The sequence below is a fragment of the Papio anubis genome, chromosome 4 (genome assembly GCF_008728515.1).
Source record: "Papio anubis isolate 15944 chromosome 4, Panubis1.0, whole genome shotgun sequence".
Taxonomy (NCBI): domain Eukaryota; kingdom Metazoa; phylum Chordata; class Mammalia; order Primates; family Cercopithecidae; genus Papio; species Papio anubis.
The window spans coordinates 51,399,612-51,422,747 of record NC_044979.1 but is presented as its reverse complement, the minus strand read 5'-3'; the positions used below and the strand labels follow the sequence as shown (position 1 = coordinate 51,422,747).

The following is a 23,136-nucleotide window of genomic DNA, read 5'->3' as shown; positions in this document are numbered from 1 at the left end:
AACCACTCTGGTTCTCCTCTATGCTGAGGACTGTACGGATGTTGGGATGACCAGTCTGTGGATGGGACCTACCCACTTCAGATCTCTACACTGAGGGCTGCACAGACATCAGGATGGTCTGCATGTGGAAGAGAGCTACACACTGCAGGTCTCCTCTCCACTAAGAGCTGGACACTTGTGGAGATGACCTGCTTGCAGAAAGGAGCTGCCCACTTCGGGTCTCCTGACAACTGTTCTGCTACTCAGTGAAGTTCCTCTCTGCCTTGCTCACCTTCCAGTTGTCCACATACCTCATTCTTCTTGGATGTGGGACAAGAACTCAGGACCTGCCAAATGGCTGGACTAAAAAAGTTGTAACACAAACAGGGCTGAAACACGTCCCCACCACTCACCACGTTCTGGGCAACAGGAAGGAGAGAAGAGCTGTGGCCCTTTGGGGAGCCCACACCTAGGAGCTCTCCGAGCCAGGGTTGTGACACTTTCTTTGGGATTCTGCAGTTCCTGGCATCTCTTGAGCTTCCAGGTGTCACGACATTCCCTTCATCTAGATGCGGGTGCCTGCAGCATAAGCCATGTGCAGTACATCTGATCCAGCTGCAGCCTCACATGGAGCTAGCACCTGTGCTGACACCTGGAGCTGCCTGCCCTGCCACAGCAGCCAGTGTGCCTGGCTATGCGGTGGCCGGACCCCAAGCTTGTCACTCACATACCACTCGCCGCTCTGTGCCTGGCTCGTGTTTGTCAGTTGTGGGGTCTGGGCCAGTAGTACGAGCCAAGTGCAGTCTGCTAGGCCAAGTGGGCAGAACGAGCCCAGCGGGCAAGAGCAATACTCAGGCAGAAGGCACCACTGGTCACAGGAGTTTCTGGCTGGCGAAGTGATACCCTAAGGATCCTGTGACACTGGGTTCTATCGATCCTCCTAATAAATCATCAAACTTGAGGGATAGTCCTGGAGGGTCTCCACACAGTATACAAAATATTTAATATTGTGGACTTACAAAGGAAATTACCTATACCATAACACTGGAAACTCAGGGAACGTTTTTCTTTGGGCTATTGGAGGTTAGGATTTAACGATCAGTAGAATCATTATCCTATTAATCATTATCAAAAAAAATCAATATAATGAATAAAATGTAGAATCAGGCATTCCTATGCATGGAAAGAATTCTTATGGCCCATGAGGCTAGCAGATTGGTGGATGACAGAAAGATCTCAGAATATGGAAAATGAATACAGCAAAGTACTTTATGGGAAAAATCAACAACCTTCAGTAAACACATTATAACGACTTCTATTTAAACGTCTTATTTACCAAAAATTTTCAACTTATTCTCCAGTGGAAATTTTAAAGCACTTACAAGCTGTCATTTATATAACAAAAAATGAGAAATCAGTATATATATTACAGAAATTAATCTATAAATAATACTAAAGATAGCAGCTACTCCATAAACAAACACGATTACATTTATTTTCGTTTATTTATTTATTTTTGAGACGGAGTTTCACTCTGTCACCCAGGCTGGAGTGCAGGGGTGCGATCTCAGCTTACTGCAACCTCTGCCTCCTGGGTTGAAGCAATTCTCCTGCCTCAGCCTCCCGAGTAGCTGGGACTACAGGTGTACGCTACCACGCCCGGCTAATTTTTGTATTTTTATTAGAGACAGAGTTTCACCGTATTGGCCAGGCTGGTCTTGAACTTCTCACCTCGTGTTCCACCCGCCTTGGCCTCCCAAAGTGCTGGGATTACAGGTGTGAGCCACTGTGCCCTGCCTCACGATTACATTTATATTGCAAGGAACATTTATAGTTGTCAAGAAATACACTTATCTCTTGCCATTTCATATGTAGCCACTCTGTAAGGTAGTAACACAAATGATGCTGACTCATATATTCCTGTTTTGTACAATAAAGATATAAAAATGTGTTCATTTAAACATACCTTAACTATTTCTTCAATGAAACAAATATGAGAAACAGGATCTCTCTTCTTGGCCAATACTTTTTGTAGATGTTGTACCTTAAATGAAACAAATGTAAAGCTTAGGCAATAGAAAAAGCAAGAAAAGGGAAATGGCGACCTTTAGGTACATTATAATCAGCTAGTGGAGGTATTTTGAATGCTCATCAATTTAAAAAACCTGCCCAAGGTCACAGAACTTGGAATAACCAGGAGTTAATCCATATTAATGTTCTTTCCACTCCTTCAAATATTTACCTGTCCACAAACAGCATAAATATGATCCATAAGTTTCTCCATATTCGTCCAGAGTGAAGCACGCAAAGCTGCAGTATTTCCTGGGGTTGGCATGGTAGATCGTCCAGGTCCCCCTGGTTACAAGTGAGAAAGTACTATGAAAAATAAAGTTTTCCAAAGGCAAATATATATATATATACACACACACACACATATATATATATGTTATTATGAAAACCATACATAAGCTAAAAAATGAGAAGTTCCTTCTTTAGAAGGAACTAAAATTATTTCCTGTCTCATAGGAAATAATTTCTTATGAGTAAGAATCTTAACCTTTTATGCTTAAGAAAGGGAAGCGACACATATCCAGAAAGGATAAAATGGAAATTGATGAAAATGGTTTCCTACAAGAGGTGTGAGAATGGTGGGAAATGAAATAGGTGAAAGGTACAAGGATGGAGGTGAGTCTTCCTCTGTTTCCTACCACTCTCATGCCCCTTGCAGAAAACCATCTTCACTAATTTCCCATTTATCCTGTGTATGTACATGTGTGTGTATGTGTGTGTTGTGTCCCCTTTCTTAAAAATAAAAAACTCTAAAACAATAAAAACAAATACAGGAACAAATAAAGTATGTGTGTGTTGTGCCCCCTCTTTCATTAAAAAAAAAAAAAACTGAATATAAACAAATACCGAAACAAATACAACTAACTATATATCAAATTGAAAACATAACCACGCAGGAGGAAAACAATTTTAATTAATGGAATTTTTACTTATAGAACACTGACTTCAGTAAGATACATTTACGCACAAAAAATTACAACGAAATATTGAACTTTATTAAATAGATTTTTGCTGGATGTGGTATTGAAGTAGTAATCCTGAAACTAGTTTAACTATATTTTGGAACAGAGCAAAATAAGGTTCTCAGTGTAAACAGAATAAAGACACAAATATGTAATGGGGATTAGACGTATTTCCCAACTCTATCCACTGGAAAGTCAGAGAGACGATGGTTCCTCAAGAGTAATAAGTATACCTAGTATCCAAATTTTGATTTCTAAGACCATTCTCCAATAAAAACAAAGCAGGATTCAGTGGAAAAAAGAGTGATTTCGTATTTGGAGCAGTGAAAATACAAGGTGAATGTGACAGATATTGTGCCAGTGAGCAATAAAGTGTTTGAAGACAAATGAAATTTTTCAAAAGGATACATCAAGTTGACTGGAAGGGGCTTCCACAACACAAATTTCAGATAATTTGGCCATCCAAAATAATACTGATGGTAATAAATTATAAAACAATGATTAAAAAATAATTCATGAGTATATAGGGAAACTCAAATGTTTATAAAGGATGGAAATGCTCTTTATAAAAGAATATCAGCTAATAAACGCAGAAAGAATGACAGAATTAGAAAAAAAATCACCATTTTGCCACTACTAGTTGCAAAATTAATTAAGAGAAAGAGTATCAGTGGATACCAAAACACTAAGTGAAATGTTATTGGCCGGGCATGGTGACTCATGCCTGTAATCCCAGCACTTTGGGAGGCTGAGGTGGGCAGATCACTTGAAGTCAGGATTCGAAACCAGCCTGACCAACATGGAGAAACCCATCTCTACTAAAAATACAGAATTAGCCAGGCATGGTATCACATGCCTGTAATTCTAGCTACTCGGGAGGCTGAGGCAGGGAACCGCTTGAACCCAGAAGGCGGAGGTTGCAGTGAGCCGAGATCATATAATTGCACTCCAGCCTGGGCAACAAGAGCAAAACCCCATCTCAAAAAAAAAAATGTTATCGAGAACAAGATATTCATCACATAGTCTCAAAGTATGCACCTGTAAATTACTAATTACAAAGAAAAGAGCATAGTATTACAAAGACCAATCTGGCATATGCCAATTTAATGGAGTGATCTAATTCAGCATCAGCAGCAATGAAACAAACTGAAATAATTTTGTTGTTTCCTGATATGATGTAATAGGAAGTACACAACATCATCTTACCAATGGTATGTTTACCCTGAAGCTAATCATGAAGAAAATACCACATGAATCCAGACAAATTCAGATTATGAGGCTCTCCAAAAAATGTTAATACCATTAAAAAAAAAAAAGAAAGAAAAAGGCAGTGGTGCTGTTATTTATTAAAGAGACAAGACAGCCAACAGAAAAGCGTGATCCCTGATTGGTTTCACTGGTTTCAGTCAGGTGAAACCAACTTACACAAACAACATTTTGGGGAACAATACAATTTTGAGTATGAACTGCACCTTAAATAATATTAATGTATTAATACTAACTTTTTAGAGAGTGAGACTGTCTAAGAATGTTCTTGTATATAACACATACAGGAATCTATATGTAAAGGTTTGAAAAGTTTCAACAAAAAAGTAGAAATTTTAATCCCAAATTGAAAGGCATACATTTCACTCCAAACTAACGTTAAATACCAGGCAGTAGAAGAGCTCATCATTGGTTAGTCAGTCTATATCTCTGCTTTTATGGAGGACAAGATCAAGAAAACCAGAGGCACTGTGTGTGTAAACTACCCAACTCTAGTTTTTCAACAATTCAGAAAAGAATTGCACGTACCTTTAGCAAACAAACGCAGTTATTTCTTTAGTCTGATAATAGTAGCAAGCAATAAAATAATCTATGAGAAAGATGTTGGCTTAAAAATATAGATAATACCTGTTTGAAATCTGCATCTAATGAAGCTTTAGAATATTTGCAGTGCTATGCAAAGACTATTAAGGGAAGGTATACAGGAAATGGATAATACTGTAACAATCTGCAGCTGTTCTCACATGTTATATAAAGAATGAACTCATAACAGTCAGAAAAGGGTATGTAGTGTCTTTATGAATACTAAAAAATACAGGTCAAATTCCTGGAATATGTATGACTTGGTTTTATGAAACCCTTCAACCTATTATTCTTTTAAATACAAGCAGAAATACAAGATATTGCCACTACCAGTTAGCTTTAATAGACTCAAGAAACAAAATAGTCCCTTAAGTTTTATTTAACTGATAAAAGAAACTAAGAGATCCTCATAGATACAATACTTGAAAAATGATTTCTAGTTAGTGATGGTGGAATAAAATCATTTTCTTATTCTCTTCCCTTGAATGCCAATGAAAAGAAAATCAAACAAAAGATTGAAAATGTCACCCTCAAAGAAACAAAACTTCAAACTGGAGATTATGAAGCATGCATGCCAGTTGCTGTAGATAAGTCAAAATGAAGAAGGAACCAGAAAGATGACACCATAGATCATTAGGAAGAAGTAAATTGCTCTTAAAATCAATTGTAAGAATTTGCACAAGCTTTCTAAGGATTCTTTTGATTACAGCTGAGATCTACAGATATGGACAGGCCAGGGAATGTTCAACATTGCAAAATGAAAAAAAAAAAAAAAAAAGCTGAAGGAAAATCACAAGGAATTGATATTTATGTTGTTTAAGAATTAGCCCCTGAGTGTGGGGAGACTACTGGAGGTAAAGTGAGATGAAGAAAAAAAATACTGCGAATGCTAGGATTCAACACAGAAATGGCTTAAACAGCTTTACTGGAAGCCATACTAAGCTTCTTCTGAATGATACAAATTTTGAGAACAGATGTGCTCCCAAGATAAAAAGAAGTAACAAACTGGTCAATGGTTATTGTAGACAACAAACCTAAATTAAATTGCAGAGTGCTTCAGGTATCTCTCTTCAGCCATGCCTATACCATTCTTCAATGAATAGCTAGCAGTTTTCAATGATGAATAATCATCAGAAACAAAGCAAGAATGGACTTAATATAGACACTGGGGAGGGTGGCAGGAAGGAGGAAGAAAGGAATATAAGCTAAAAGCAATGATAAACATAGATCACCAAAGAAACAATAGAAAGGGGTACTCAGTTTTCCACTGCCTCAAAGTAATTACTGGAATACTCACTGGAAAAATATTATAGAAATTAGGACCATATTAGAAAAAACAAAAAGTTATAATAAATGAGAGTGAAAACACAGTAACACATGTAAAATAGGCAAGAGGAAATAATACAAAATGAAGTAAAATGCAAAGATACTGGAAGCAAAGTGAAAAAACTCCAAGCAAATATTAAGAGAATCAGACTTCCACATCCATGACACTCTCTCTCCCACATTATGCCCAGCACCAAGTGCAAGAAGATACTAGACATGGAAAACAAAGAATATCTGATATATGCATAAAGTTCCTGAAAAGAACAAATGGAACAGAAAAACATTCAATATACAGTGGAAGAAAACTTTTCTATAAAAGGGAACATACTTTAACACACACACACACACACACACACACAGAAAACATGACACAGAGCATTCAACTCTGAGACACATGCTAAAGAAGTCACTCAACTTCAAAGATAAAGGAAAATCCATTTGGACAGTCAAGAAAAAGCAAGTCAACTAGTGGGGGATAAAAATCTGATTAGTCTCATAATTCTCTAATATAACACTAAAACCCAGCAGTTGGTAAAGCAATGTCTGATGGTAGATAGGACCCTTCATTTTCCTTTCATATGAAGGGACTTCAGCTAAAGTAACTTTCTTACCTTCCTTCCCTACCTCTTATCCAACTCTCTCCATGTGAAGAGGAGTGAGTGAAGAGTGAATCTGAATAAGAAACTGAGCATCATTGGCTCAATCCCTTCATTCCTCTGTTGTGGAAGCTTTGTATATATAAAAGGTGCATTCTGACCAACATTCTACCAGTGGTAAGTATAGTGGGAAAGGCTAAATTGGGAAATAAGTTTAATTTTGAGGTGATATATTAAAAAATCCATTTGGTTATAAATCAAAGCCATGCTTTTCGGTGCATTTTTTTCAACAGTAATAAAACTAACATTACAATTGTCATGTTTTTGTCTCCTACATTTGTGTCTCATTTTCCAGTTCAGTGGGGGAAGAAAAACGTTATTTATTGGGACACAAACAGCTACAAAATTCCAAGGGAAAGTGTAAATAAAAATTTATACCTGGCCAAATCATTTAAGCATAAAAGCAAAACACACCACCAACTATGTAAGGACTCAAGAGAGCACAGTACCTGTGAAACATTTTTGAAAAATCAACTAGATTACGATATCCAGCCAAGGGAGAGATAAGTATAGAAATGGAGAGGTCTAGTACAACCTCTATGGAAAATAGTATGGAGATTTCTCAAAGACCTAAAGTACATCTACCATTCGATCCAGCAGTCCCACTACTGGGTATCTACCCAAGGGAAAATAAGTCATATATCAAAAAGACAACTACATGTGTATGTTTATCACAACGTAACTCACAATTGCAAAGATAGGGAACCAATCTAAGTGTTCATAAAACGATGAGTGGGTAAAGAAACTGTCATATATATATACACACACACTCACACACACATATACACACACACACACACACACATATATATATACACACACACCATGGAATACTACTTAGCCATAAAAAAGAATGAAATAATATATTTTGCAGCAACTTGGATGGAACAAGTGGCCATTATTCTAAGTGAAGTAACTCAGGAGTGGAAAACTGAATACCATATGTTCTCACTTACAAGTGGGAGCTAAGCTATGGGTACAAAAAGGGTGCTATAATGGACATTGGAGACTCAGAATGGGAGAGTGGGAGGGATGTGAGGGCTAAAAAACAACATATTGGCACAATGTACATGACTTGGGTGACCATGCACTAAAATCTTAGACTTCACCACTATACAATTCATCCATGTAACCAAAACCCACTTGTACTCCTAAAGCTATTGAAAAAAAGAGAAAAGAAATGCAGAGGTCATATTAAAAGAACCAGAGATTAAAATCATTTAAAAATAGAAGAACATGTAAAAAACATTAATCATTCAAAAATAACATAACAAACAACAGGCAAATGAGGATGGGGGGGTAGGGAAAAGTTTAAGTATGCCTATCTCCCACATTTAGTAGTAAAGACTCAACAGACTTAGTAACAAATGATTTCAATTTCTTAATTTTTTTTGTAATCTTTCATTCATTACTTTTAAATTTAGAGGTATCAATTAGGATCTAGTATTTCCTATGAAGAAGCATTAATTGGAAATTCACTAAGTCCTTGATGCCACATAAATTTCTAATTATTTTGTTGAACGAAAATAAAATACCGTCTCAAAAAAAAAAAAAAAAAAAAAAAAAGACACATGCACACGTATGTTTATTGCAGCACTATTCACAATAGCAAAGACTTGGAATCAACCCAAATGTCCATCAATGACAGATTGGATTAAGAAAATGTGGCACATATACACCATGGAATACTATGCAGCCATAAAAAAGGATGAGTTTGTGTCCTTTGTAGGGACATGGATGCAGCTGGAATTCATCATTCTTAGCAAACTATCACAAGAACAGAAAACCAAACACCGCATGTTCTCACTCATAGGTGGGAACTGAACAATGAGATCACTTGGACTCGGGAAGGGGAACATCACACACCGGGGCCTATCATGGGGAGGGGGGAGGGGGGAGGGATTGCATTGGGAGTTATACCTGATGTAAATGACGAGTTGATGGGTGCAGCACACCAACAAGGCACAAGTATACATATGTAACAAACCTGCACGTTATGCACATGTACCCTACAACTTACAGTATAATAATAAATAAATTTAAAAAAAAAAAAAAAAAAAGTATACTTCTAAAACTGGTAAGGCTAAACTATGGTGCTTAAGTTCACACACATGAATGATAAAACTATAAAGAGAAAAACACAGGAAGTTATCAATATAAAAGTGAGGATAATGGTTACATACGGGAGAGAGAGGGGTTGGTTGTGATTGGTAAAGAGGTTTCTGGATGGCTGGTTTAGCCTAGGAAGTGTTCACCTTATAATAATTCATTAAGCTACATGTTTCATTTATGGTTTTTTTTGTGTAAGTTTTACTTTATAATAAAAAGATATTTTTAAAAAGCATGTATCTTAAAATTCCATTTATGCCTCTCCATTTATCCTTCTATAACATAAAATGCACAGATAAATGTATGGACTACTGTTCACTGTATAGTAACAACCACAGTATCTATCTGGGTGATGAAAGTTGGATATACTGTGTTGTCTACTTTGCTTTATTATCATCTTTCTTCATTGTTTGACTTTCTTAACATTTATGTTTTATTGTTAAATATTTCAGGCATACAAAAAAGCATATAGAATAATGTTATGAACACTAACCACCAAACTTTAAGAAATACAACATTAAATAAAGTGAAGTTTCCTTGTCCTCTCCTTTGCTAGTCTCATTTCCCTTGCTCTCTCATCAGATGTAATGGTATTGGGTTTTGTAGTTTGTTTTTAAGAGATAGAGTCTTGCTATGTTGCTCAGGCTGGATTCGAACTCCTGGGTTCAAGTGATCCTTCCGCCTCAGCATCCCAAGTAGCTGGGATTACAGGCATGTGCCACCATGCCCAGCATTGGTATCTTAAAATTGTTGATCATTGTTCCAATGCACGTATTTACACTGTTAGTACATATGTGCACATGCAAAAACAATTTAATATAGTCTGTCATGTTCTTAGGCTTTAAATCGGTATCATGCTGTATATATGTTTCTGTAACTTTTTCATGTACTGTTTTTGACCATTATCTATAGCGGGAAATTTGTTAATTTATTTATTTATTTATTTTTTTTTTTTTTTTTTTTTTTTTTTTTTTGAGACGGAGTCTAGCTCTGTCGCCCAGGCTGGAGTGCAGTGGCCAGATCTCAGCTCACTGCAAGCTCCGCCTCCCGGGTTTACACCATTCTCCTGGCTCAGCCTCTCGAGTAGCTGGGACTACAGGCGCCTGCCACCTCACCCGGCTAGTTTTTTTGTATTTTTTTAGTAGAGACGGGGTTTCACCGTGTTAACCAGGATGGTCTCGATCTCCTGACCTTGTGATCCGCCCGTCTCGGCCTCCCAAAGTGCTGGGATTACAGGCTTGAGCCACCGCGCCCGGCCGAAATTTGTTAATTTAAACGCTGTGTATTAATCCCCTTAATAAACTAGTTTATCCATTGCTTGTACTTTTTCACTATTTGTAAACAATGAGGTAACTAAAATTCTTTTTTTTTTTTTTAGATGGAGTCTTGCTCTGTTGCCCAGGCTTGAGTGCAGTGGCACTGTCTCGGCTCACTGCAACCTCTGCCTCCTGGGTTCAAGCGATTCTCCTGCTTCAGCCTCCTGAGTAGCTGGGATTACAGGCATGTGCCACCATGCCCAGCTAATTTTTCTGTATTTTTAGTAGAGAGGGGGTTTTACCATGTTGGCCAGGCTGGTCTCAAACTCTTGACCTCAAGTTGATCCACCCACTTTGGCCTCCCAAAGTGCTGGGATTACAGGCATGAGCCACCATGCCAGCCAGGTAACAAAAATTCTTATATATACGTGCCAGAGTTTCTTGCAGTATATTCTTAGAAAGTATAATATAAGGTGAACACATTTTCCACCTTAGAGATAAAATTGAGTAAAGTGGATTTTATTCTCCTTGCATAATTTACAACAGTTTCCGCTCTTGTCCAGAACTTAGTTCTTAGATTTTGCCAATCTGATGATTAATTTGTATTTCCTTAATAACTGTTTCATCCTGCAAAAAGAGGCTGAGCATCTTCTCACATGTTTATTGAATGTGTGCTTCTGTGACCTGCCTATTCATATTTTTGATCCATTTTTTTCTCTTGGGTTGTTTACCTTTTTCTTATTGAGTTATAGGCTTTTTATTTTTTATTCTTAAAATTGTGTTATTTATATTCACGTGTGTGTGTGTGTATTTTTTTTCTCTTCTTAGGAAGTCTCAGATTGAAAATGAGATCATGCACCATCACACTCATGAATGCCACTGTCAATTTCCTGTGTAGTGGTTCTGTTAGATCCTCATCAGCTGTGAGCCATTCACTCTCAGAAACATACACTGACAGAATCCTATTATGTATTTTTAAAATTCTGAAATAATCTTACATTTATAAAAAATTTGTAAGTATTGTAAAAAAAATTTTTCCCTGAACAACTTGTAAGTTACTGACACGATGCCCATCATTCTTGAATATTTTAATGTGTATTTCCAACAAACAAGGACATTCTCCTACATAACTTCAATATAAACAAGATCAGGAAACTAACATTAATACTGTCTATAAAACATTTTAAAATATAAAATAATTGTGATTACTCTTTTAAAGAAAATAATAAAGAATTGATGCTTAAGGTTTCTGTGTTAAATCATGGTATCCACTTGTCAAGGCATAGTAATAAGGCAGCTTTAAAACTCTTTATTCTTTCAACAAAAGAGGCATACATTAGGATTGACAGCATGTGAATAACTGCTTTCATTTTTTTCCCCATTCTTGACAACACAAGGGGGAATGAGATTAAACTGCTCCTGGAAATTTAAACATTATATCAAACTTTCTGAGAATAACTGCTGGGAAAAGCTAAGAGTAAAATCTCCTTTGGCAAGTTCTTTTCAAAGATATCCTTCCAGAATAGTTTCAATACAAACCGATTCAGAGGCTAGGGCTAACCTTTAAAAATCTCTTTAAGACCTAAGATTCTTTTATCTCTTTTTGTTTAGTACAACTTAAAAGTTATATATATTCAGTATTAAGGTCACATATATATAGCAAATATAAAAATAATAATAGGCCAGGCATGGTGGCTCATGCCTGTAATCCCAATACTTTGGGAGGCCAAGGAAAGGAGGACTGCTTGAGGCCAGGAGTTCAAGACCAACTGGGGCAACATAGCAAAACTCCATCTATATTTTTTTAATAAAAATTAAAAATCTAAAAAAAAATAAAAATTAATAAATAGCCACTGTTTTTTACTATTAACTATGGATCCAGAACTCTTATTACTTCAATATGAGTTATTCCATCAACCCTGTGATAGATCAGAGTGCCTTCAACAGAAAAATGGAAGGAGAAAAACCAGAAACATTAACTACAGATAACATTTCGGGGAATTTTCCTGAAGACTGAAGAAATAAAATGCAGGTAGTAGAGCTGAAGAAATACATTAAGATATATTTATTTAATTGATTTTAAGCAAAAGGAGATACAATAACACAACTGTATGTGAAGGGAAAGAGATACAAAGAAAGAAATACTGTCAATCTGGTGGAAAGAAGGCATCTGCTAAAGCAATACCTTGCAGTGATGAGATCTAATACAACTGCAAGTGCTTGGTCTTTGCTGAGAGAAAGCATAGTTCATTCCTACCAACAGGAACGAAGAATGAACATAAGGGGAGAAATGGAGACATGGAGTAGCAGCAAGTAAGAGAGGGTGGATATAATCTGTGGTCTTTTCTATCTTCTTTTATGGAGAAGGGTATGTATATGTAAGTATCACCAGCTATGTCAGCTATGTGTTGGTAGGAAAAGGTTTACAGACTCCTAATGAAGCGCTACTCCTCTCTACCATGAATTTACCATCCTTTAACAGTTTTCTTTAGACTTTAATATAGTTGTAATGTTCCCAAGGATTTTATCAGTTTCTATCTCCACAGTTAGTCATTATTTTTCCTGGGTACCAGAATTATCATAAAGAAAAGTCCAGAAAGCTAAAGTAGAGATGGCATTCCTTAAAAAACATTTTCTGTCTCAATAAGAAGTACATGGAAGGATAAGGATTTTAGAAGAAAAATGTGTTCCTTGCCTTTTTTTTTTTTTTTTTTTTTTTTGCATCTGTTTCCTCTCAACTAAATGATGCTACAGTTTATAGATCTTTATCTAGAAGTTCTGAATATACCAATTGGCCAGTTCAAATCACTGATTAGACAAAAACGATATAAATAAATTCTGAAACATAATTTCTTCTCTCATTTTCTGTCTACTAAAAAATGAGTCATTAGATTGCTTTGAAACATGAGTGTTTCACATACTTTTCAAAGGACTTCTCAGTTATAAATAAATAAAGAAGCTAAATATAAACCACATCCATACCTCTCACAGCTGACTGGGAAGGCTGAGTCAAAACTTTTATGTCTAATGCACTGTTGATATTTTCTTCTAAAGTAGCACAATATCCATCCACAACGCTGGTAATAGTATCCTTCAAAGTTCCAAGATTATAGAAAACCTGAAGAGCTGTTCCGACTTGAGTTGGATTCTTAAAAAAGGTGGGGTGGGGTGGAAACAGATATAAATAGGAAAACAAACAAAACCAATACATATATAAAATTTTAAGTGGTACTTGAGCAGTCCTATCATATTTAAATACTACCATATTTTAAAATTATCAAAGACAAGAAAAAACACAATTTGAAGTGAAGATTATTTTTAATCATTATTTATTTCATAAAAAACAAAGTTAAATATGATGTATATTATTTTCCCCCTTACCATTTTTGTCCTCCTTTAAAAAATAACAAGAAGTTCGAAAGTCTGTTGTATAATATTCAAGCTTATTTAAAATCTACCACCAATCCCTATAAAAATCATACTAGAAATAACATGTTATTTCTACATGTGTTTAAACAATAAGTGAATTCTGTGGAGTTGATTGAAAGCTGAACCATGCAGACTTATTCATTACATTTCATTGATCCATTCAATTATTCTAACTACAAATAGTTACACGTGCCTACTGTGTATCTGAAATAGCTCTGAGTGCTGGAAAAACAGTAGTGAAACAAAACCAATTAAGTTCCTGTCTTCATGGAACTTATATTTATTGAAAAATGTACAAAACATAAATAAAACAGAATAACAGGTAGATTTGGCTTAAAGAAAATAACAGGAAACATGGCTGGCGAATAACAATACTCATTTGAGGTTTTTTTTTTAATTAAACAAGAAAAAGAACCAAATGGATATTATTTCAAATTAAAATGTTCTAATAAAAAAGCTTAATTTAATATGGTCGTAATAGTACTTAATTCTATGGTGTAAATTCTCTTTTAATGTATGCCAACAAAAAAATAAGCTATTTCATAAAAAATTATTAACTGAAAACAAGGGGCATAGCATTTGCTTTTACTGTTATTTCCATTTTTTCCCCTTTCTCCCAAGACTGTTTTATCTTTAAACTTTTTAGTAGAGACCAAAAATCAAAATGAGGCAGCTGTAAAGAAATTTCCCATGTCATTATTTAAGTGTATGTATATCCAAGAAAGCACTGCTGGAGCAATATCAAAGAACACTTTCACCTCATAAAACTAGAATACAGATATACTTTAAAACTATATTTATTGCCTTTACTATTATCAGAGGATCTGAAAAGCATAGCTTCTCCACACACAGTACAGTTTCAGTGTTATCAGCTGAATGTATATTGTAAGATGCATACAACAACTAAAAAACACTTAAATTTTTCACTTAAAACACCCAGCTAAAATAAACCACTCTTCAAAATTCTCCACTCCAAAAATTACTAACTTCCAACTTCTGAAAATATGTGTGAAAAGGTTACTTCTAAAAACTATTGGTGTTATTTTAATGTAATAGTGTATTATATTACATATATAGCTCATCATTAAAGAAGTATATATTATAGCACTATTTATAATACTTACAATTTACAATATTTATAATAATTCTAGAAGTAATTTTAAAGTTGTCAATTAACATGATCACTTTTTCAATTAATGGCACTCATATTTATAGCTTAATACATAGATTATGCTAGTTACAAAACTGCAATTATCTGAACTAAAATTCTTTAAGTAACATACATACAGAGGAGTCTGCTAATTATGTAAGCACAGCTTTATTATCACAAAGTGAACACATTATCACCTAGATCATGAAGCTAAGTATTATCAGCACCTGTGGATCTTGTGTAGCTCCCCAAACTGCACTGTTCAAAATATTATCCCTATCATTACTTCTAACACCAAAAATTTATTTTGTTTTTGAATTTCAAATAAATGGAATTATACAGTATGTGTTATCTTGTGGCTTGTCCCTATCTTGTGGCTTGTCCCTTTTACTCTACACATTTTTTGTGAAATTCGTCCATGTGGTTGGATGCAGCAGTAGTTGATTCATTTCTTACTGCTGTGCAGCATTCCACTGTAGTAATTTGCTTTAGTTTATCCATCCTACTGTTGATAAATAATTGGCTTACTTCTACTTTTAGGTATTTTAACGTATGCTGCCATGAACATTCTGTACACCTCTATTAGTGAACATATATAGATATGCATTTTTGCAGGCAAGAGTAGAATTGCTAAATCATATTAGTATACTTAGAATTTGTAGATACTGCCAATTTTACAAAGCCATTGCAGCAATTTACACTCCCACCAGCGATACATGAAAATTGTGGATGCCCCACAAATTTGCCAAAAATTCAAATGATCATTCCTTTAATTTTGGCTATTATTCGGAGTGAGTACTATGATTTTAATTTGTATTTCTATGATGACTAAAAAACTTAATACTTCTTACATGGTAATTATCCATTTGGATATCTTCTTTTGTGAAGAGCTTATTCATCTCTTTTGCCCATTTTTTTAACTAGTTGTTTTTTGTCATTTACATATAAAGTTGTTGATATATTTTGGATACAACCACTTTGATAATTATATGTACTGCAAATATGTTCTCCCATTCTTAATGAAGTATTTTAAGGGAGACAAATTCCTAATTTGAATATAGCCCATTTTATCAAATCTTGATCTCTACGGTTTAGCACTTTTGGTATTGTTTGAAAAGTGGTCCCCACCCCACATTTCTAAAGATATCTTTCATTCATAAAGTTATTCTCCTGAAACTCTATTGGTTTATCTTTCATGCTCAGAAATACAATCCGCCTGGAATTAATTTCTATATAATGTGAAATAGGAGTCAAGATTAGTGTTTTTCCACATGAATACCCAATTGATCAAAAAAAGAGCAAATAAAAATAACCTGCACTCCCCAAAAGCCACCTTTGCAATAAACCAAGTTTCTAAATATGTGTGTGAGTTTCTGGACTTACAAATCTCTACCATTTCTCTATCCTTACAATTCACCTATCTAAATTATTGTAGCTTTAAATATCAGATTTGGCAATCCTCTGCCTCTGTTCTTCAATTTGATATAGGCTCTTCTTGATATATGACACTTCCATATAAATTTCAAAATTGGCTTGACAAATGTCCTTTTTAAAAGAAAGTTTGGAGGTATTGTCTGATATTGCATTAACTCTATAGATAGAAATAACAGATATCTTTGTAACATTGAGCTACTCTCAATACCATGAATATGGTATCTCTTTTCATTTACTTAGGTCTTTAACTTCTCTTAATGTTTTATAGATAGTGTTCTGTGAAGACGTCTTATATATCTTTAGTTTAAATTATTTACATTATTTTTTATATAATTGGTATGTTTTTAAATTTTTTGTAAACAATCTGTATATTGTTTTGATTTTTCTATCTATATAACCAAAGTATTTCTGAATAACTTTTATTTCTCCCTTCCCATTCTCCTCTATCTCATCGCTTTTCTTATTACTTTGGCTAAGATCTGCAGCATTGCACTGAGTAGAAGTAGTAAGACTGGTATTTTTGCATGATCCCTAATATCAAATGGAAAGCCTTGAATATTTCACCATCAAGATTTTTAGAAATGCCCTTTATCAGATTAAAGATACTGGCTTGCTAAGAGTATTTTTATTCATGAATTGATTTTGAATGTTATTAACTATGTATTGAGATAATAATTTTCCTCCTTTACTGGAGAAATTATATTTCTGGAATAAAGCCATCTTGGTCATAATACACTATCAGTTTTAGATCTCTGTGGCTTATATTTACTAACTCTTTCCTTAGTATTTTTGTAGAGATTTTAAAGGAAGACAGCTAGTAATTTTACTTCCTTACAATATTCTCATTTTGATATTAACATTATCCTGGCCTCATAAAATGAGCAAGTAAATACATTTGGTCCCTCTTTCTTAATTCTTGGATACAGTTGATGTAACACTGGTTTATTTATTCCTTAAATGTTTGGAAGAATCGCCCCAGTGAAGCTGCCTGGCTTTGGAGTTTTCTCCAAGGAAAGGTTTAATAATAAATTCAATTTTGTTAATAGACAAAGAACTAGATAGATTTTATAATTTTCCTGGTGTTATTTTTGATAAGTCGTTTTCCAGAAATTTGTCAATTTCATCTAAATTTTCAAATCAATTGGTGTAAACTCATACTTTTGTCTTAACATCTTTTTAGTTTTTGTTGGGTCTGTTATTAGATCACCTTTTTCATTCTTGATAGTGGTAATTTGTACCTCTTTTTCCCGTCTCCTCATCAGTCTTCTTGGTACTTATCAATTTAATTTGTTAATCTTGTTAAGTAACTAAATTTTGGCTTCTATTGGATTCTGTATTGCATTACCAGTTTTTTGTTATTCTTATTTCACAGACTTTGGAGCCAGACCTAAATCAGGATCCAAACTCTACCACTTAGCAGTCAAACACAACAAAAAAAGAAAATTTCAGGCCAATATCCCTGATGAACATTGATATGAAAATCCTCAATAAAATACTGGCAAACCGAATCCAGCAGCACACGAAAAAGCTTATCCACCATGATCAAGTTGGCTTCATCCCTGGGATATAAGGCTGGTTCCACATACATAAATCAATAAACGTAATCCATCACATAAATAGAACCAATGACAAAAACCACGTTATCTCAATAGACGCAGAAAAGGCCTTCAACAAAATTAAATACCCCTTCATGCTAAAAATACTCAATAAATTAGGTACTTATGAAACATCTCAAAATAATAAGAGCTATTTATGACAAACCCACAGACAGCCAATTATCATGGCAAAAGCTGAAAACATTCCCGTTGAAAATCAGCACAAGATAAGGATGCCCTCTCTCATCACTCCTATTCAACATAGTATTGGAAGTTCTGGCCAGGGCAATCAGGCAAGAGAAAGAAATAACAGGTATTCAAATAGGAAGAGAGGAAGTCAAATTGTCTCTGTTTGTAGATGACATGATTATGTATTTAGAAAACCCCATCGTCTCAGCCCAAAATCTCCTTAAGCTGATAAGCAACTTCAGCAAAGTCTCAGGATACAAAATCTACGTGCAAAAATCACAAGCATTCCTATACACCAATAATAGAGAGCCAAATCATGAATGAACTCCCATTCACAATTGCTACAAAGAAATACCTAGGAATCCAACTTACAAGGGAGGTGAAGGACTTCTTCAAGGGGAACTACAAACCAATGCTCAACGAAATAAGAGAGGACACAAACAAATGGAAGAACATTTCAGGCTCATGGATAGGAAGAATCAATATCATGAAAATGGTCATACTGCCCAAAGTAATTTATATATTCAATGCTATCCCCATTAAGCTACCATTTACTTTCTTCACAGAATTAGAAAAAAACTACTTTAAATTTCATATGGAACCAAAACAGAGCCCATATAGCCAAGATAATCTTAAGCAAAAAGAATAAAGCTGGAGGCATCACACTACCTGACTTCAAACTATACTACAAGGCTACAGTAACCAAAACAGCATGGTACTGGTACCAAAACAGATATACAGACTAATGGAACAGAACAGAGGCCTCAGAAATAATGCCACACATCTACAGCCATCTGATCTTTGACAAACCTGACAAAAACAAGCAATGGGGAAAGGATTCCCTATTTAATAAATGGTGCTGGGAAAACTGGTTACCCATATGCAGAAAACTGAAACTGGACCCCTTACTTACACCTTATACAAAAGTTAACTCAAGATGGATTAAAGACTTAAACGTAAGACCTAACACCATAAAAACCCTAGAAGAAAACGTAGGCAATACCATTCAGGACCTAGGCATGGGCAAAGGCTTCACAACTCAAACACCAAAAGCAATGGCCACAAAAGCCAAAATTGACAAATGGGATCTAATTAAACTATGGAGCTTCTGCACAGCAAAAGAAACTATCATTGGAGTGAACAGGCAACCAACAGAATAGAAGAACATTTTTGCCATCTATCCACGGCTGACAAAGGGCTAATATCCAGAATCTACCAAGAACTTAAACAAATTTACAAGAAAAAAACGAATAACTCCATCAAAAAGTGGGCAAAGGACATGAACAGATACTTCTCAAAAGAAGACGCTTATGTGGCCAACAAACATATGAGAAAAAGCTCATCATCACTGATCATTAGAAAAATGCAAATCAAAACCACAGTGACATACCATCTCATGCTTGTTAGGACAGCGATCATTAAAAAGTCAGGAAACAACAGATGCTGGAGAAGATGTGGAGAAATAGGAACACTTTTACACTGTTGGTGGGAGTGTAAATCAGTTCAACCATTGTGGAAGACAATGTGGTGATTCCTCAAGGATCTAGAACCAGAAACATCATTTGACCCAGCAATCTCATTACTGGGTATATACCCAAAGGGTTATACATCATTCTACTATAAAGGCACATGCATACACATGTTTACTGTAACACTGTTCACAATAGCAAAGACTTGGAACCAACCCAAATGCCCATTAATGATAGACTGGATAAAGAAAATGGGGCACACATACACATGGAATACTATACAGCCACAGAAAGGATGAGTTCATGTCCTCCGCAGGAACATGGATGAAACTGGAAACCATCATTCTCAGCAAACTAACACAGGAACAGAAAACCAAACACCACATGTCCTCACTCATAAGTGGGAAGTGAACAATGAGAACACATGGACACAGAGAGAGGAATATCACACACCAGGGCCTGTCGAGGGTCAGGGGCTAGGGGAGGGATGCCATTAGGAGAAATACCTAATGTAGATGACAGGTTGATGGGTGCAGCAAACCACCATGGCAGGTGTATACCTATGTAACAAACCTGCACATTATGCATATGTATCCCAGAAATTAAAGTATAATAAAAAAAGAAATTAAAAGTTAAAAAGTTAAAACATTTGCATATAAAAACACCCATAATTGTAGCATCAATAACATATTAAGGTAAATATTTATAGCAAATATCAAAGAATGGTATGAACATATATGCATCTTTGATAAAGAGTTTACCAGAATGCATCAGTAAAAATTCTGACTCCAGTAGATTAAGAATTCAAGGATACAAGCAATTGACAAAGCTTATGGAGTGGGTTCTATGTGCCAGACATTGTGCAAGGAACAGGGAGCACAAAGAGAAGTAACTTTCCCTGACTTCAGGGAACTTTCAGACCAATAAACATAAACAGAGAATTAACCAAGTTTTTTTTTATTTTCATCACTCAATAGAATCATACAAATTTGAAAACTAATTACACATCCAAAAATGCAGGACCTAGTTACATAAACTCTGGTATGACCAAATGCTTGATATTATTTAGAGAATAGTGCTATGTTTTGGAAAAGCTTGGATGATATAAGATATCTCCATGAAATAATAATAAGGATAAAAATAATACAAAGTGAACTCATAGTTTGATTTACTAGTGAAACTGACTTCTTTTTTTCCCTAGCCTTAGTCCCTCATGAATACAGACTACAGAGGAGAAGCAGGAACAATGAGTTTCTTTGACTATAAGTTTTCTTCCTGTAGTCAGGGGCAGATAAAATTTTATTTCAAGCCTGATTCCAAAGCATTTTTCACAAAGATTTTATGAAGTTTCTTTTCAGTGAAACAATATGTTTTGCCCTTTTTATGACCTAATAATCTGTATTCTATCAACAAAGAATGGAAGCATAAAAAACAAAAATAATATAATCTTTAGCATTAGAAGATAGGAGAAGAGGCCCCAAACATTAGTTCTTTTACCTTGATCCATTAGCATCATGCTGTAGTGGAAAGAACATGGGCTTTAAAAATTATTCTTGGGATGAAAACCCAGCTCTCCTAAAGATAAGCTGTGTGACTCTGGGCAAATTACTTTGTCATTCATCGAACTGTATTTATGTATATAATTAACGTTTGCCTCCTCATCAAATTTTACAATCTGTGTGGGAAGATTCCACATTTGTTTTGTTCACTGCTATACTCCTTGCATCCAGCGTACGTCCTAGATATGTGTTCAAGAAGTGTCAGTTGAGTAAGTGAACAGTGTGTAAATTTCTATGATTTGCTTTGCTAATAAATTGTGAGACAGTTGCAAAGACTATTGAGACAACACATTTCCATTATCTGATATTCAGTATAGATATAATAAAAAATATTGGTTCTGACACCATTTATTAATATTTCAAAACTTTTAAGAATGTTAAGAATTCGCTTTGCTCCAATTCCAAAGGAATTCTTATCATGCTACTTTACTTATTAAAATAAAGTTACCCAATAGACACCATTTGGGTAGCCCTGAGGAAGTCAGCTCTTTCCTCTGTGTCTTAATTTCATAAGACATTAAAATGATAAGGCAAGATGAAAGGAGGGATTCCAAAAGCTGGCTGAAGATCTTTTTTAGAAAAAGACAGACAACAAAATTTTGATTCACTTGGATCAGATTGAGGCCTGGTTATTTATATTTTTCAAAGCTCTTCAGCTGATTCTGATACCGTCAGCAGCTACCTGAGAACCAGCATTTGGGAACCAACAGACTAAATGATTTTGCTGGACTTTAAACGATGCCTGGTGAACAGACTACTGGCTGGAATACTGTGTACATGAAAAAAATGTTAATTATGTTGCATTTACATAGTTGTCAATTAATTATTTATATAAACATGGATGAGTCTAAGGTGCCCATGGGGCATTCTTTGCTGGAAATGTGAACACTTTTGAAATGGATCATCGCAGGAATCTAGTCTAGGAAGCAAACTAAATTGAAGTAATAAATAATGAAAATAGAAAACTGTTAAGACACTTGTAATCCCAGCACTTTGGGAGGCTGAGGCAGGTGGATTACCTGAGGTCAGGAGTTGAAGACCACCCTGGCCAACATGGCGAAACCCTGTCTCTATTAAAAATACAAAAATTAGCTGGGTGTAGTGGCATGTGCTTGTAGCCCCAGCTACCTGGAACACTGAGGCAGGTGAATCACTTGAGCCTGGGAGGCAGAGGTTGCAGGGGGCGGACCCCACTGTGGAGGTGAGGGGAGGGGAGGGGACGGGACGGGATTAGAATTGAGAAATTACAAAGGAGATAAATATAAAACAGAATCAGTAGGAATGACAGAACACAAATGGAATGCTAGAATAATCTAGTCAGAGCCAGAACTGGAACATTACAAAAATTAGAAATGAAATAATTTTGTCTAGCTATGATTCAAGTGAAGAACATCTAGTGATACTGAACATTAGTGTTTTTTCCCCACTATTCTGCTTCATTACAAATACCATTGGTTTTGACCACTGGCTCTTATTGAACCCTTATTAATAATAAACTTCAGGCTTTTAGTTCACTCATCTGTAAAATAAGGGGACTGGACTAGATGAACTCTAATATCCTTTAAATACTAAAACATAATGATTTTAACATCATTCAATGTATATCATCCACTATGTGCTCACACTGTGTGAGGTACTGTAGATTAAAAAAATGAAGCAGACACTGCACTGTCTGACCTTTCAATATTTATGGTCTGATGGGAGATAAAGGCAAGTAAATCAACAATTAGTATGTACTATGACAAATGAGGGGGAAAATGGAGGGATTAATGAAAACACATAGGAGGGGCAATTACTTAGACTTGGGAGAAAAGAGGGATAGAGGAGTGAGGAGACATTCCTTAAAGGAAGTAGTTTCAGCTATGATCTGAACTGAAGTAGCTATAGGAAGTTGTCAGAAGTGGCAGTAAGAAGGTATGGACGATTTAGAGGAGTGGGAAAGCAAAAGGAAAAATGGTTCCAAGCAGAGATACAATATATACAAAAGCCTGTGAATGACAGCACATTGGTGGAACCCAAATCCATTAACAATAACACCTGACAGATAAGAGATCCACACTAATACCTACTACAAATCCAGCTACCTACATAAGTGGCTCTCAAAC

The 23,136-nt window shown here is 35.3% G+C and overlaps 1 protein-coding gene across 1 annotated transcript in view; it reads right to left on the bottom strand.

The window, feature by feature from the left end:
* The window catches only part of COG5 (component of oligomeric golgi complex 5), a 363,081-nt gene that overhangs the window by 151,940 nt on the left and 188,005 nt on the right, over window positions 1-23,136 (bottom strand). Inside the window, exons 8-10 of the mRNA XM_031665852.1 lie at window positions 13,189-13,354; window positions 2,222-2,334; window positions 1,946-2,023 (exon numbers count right to left, since the gene is read on the bottom strand). Coding sequence (XP_031521712.1) covers window positions 1,946-2,023; window positions 2,222-2,334; window positions 13,189-13,354 — 357 coding nt within the window. The remainder of the gene's footprint in view (window positions 1-1,945; window positions 2,024-2,221; window positions 2,335-13,188; window positions 13,355-23,136) is intronic.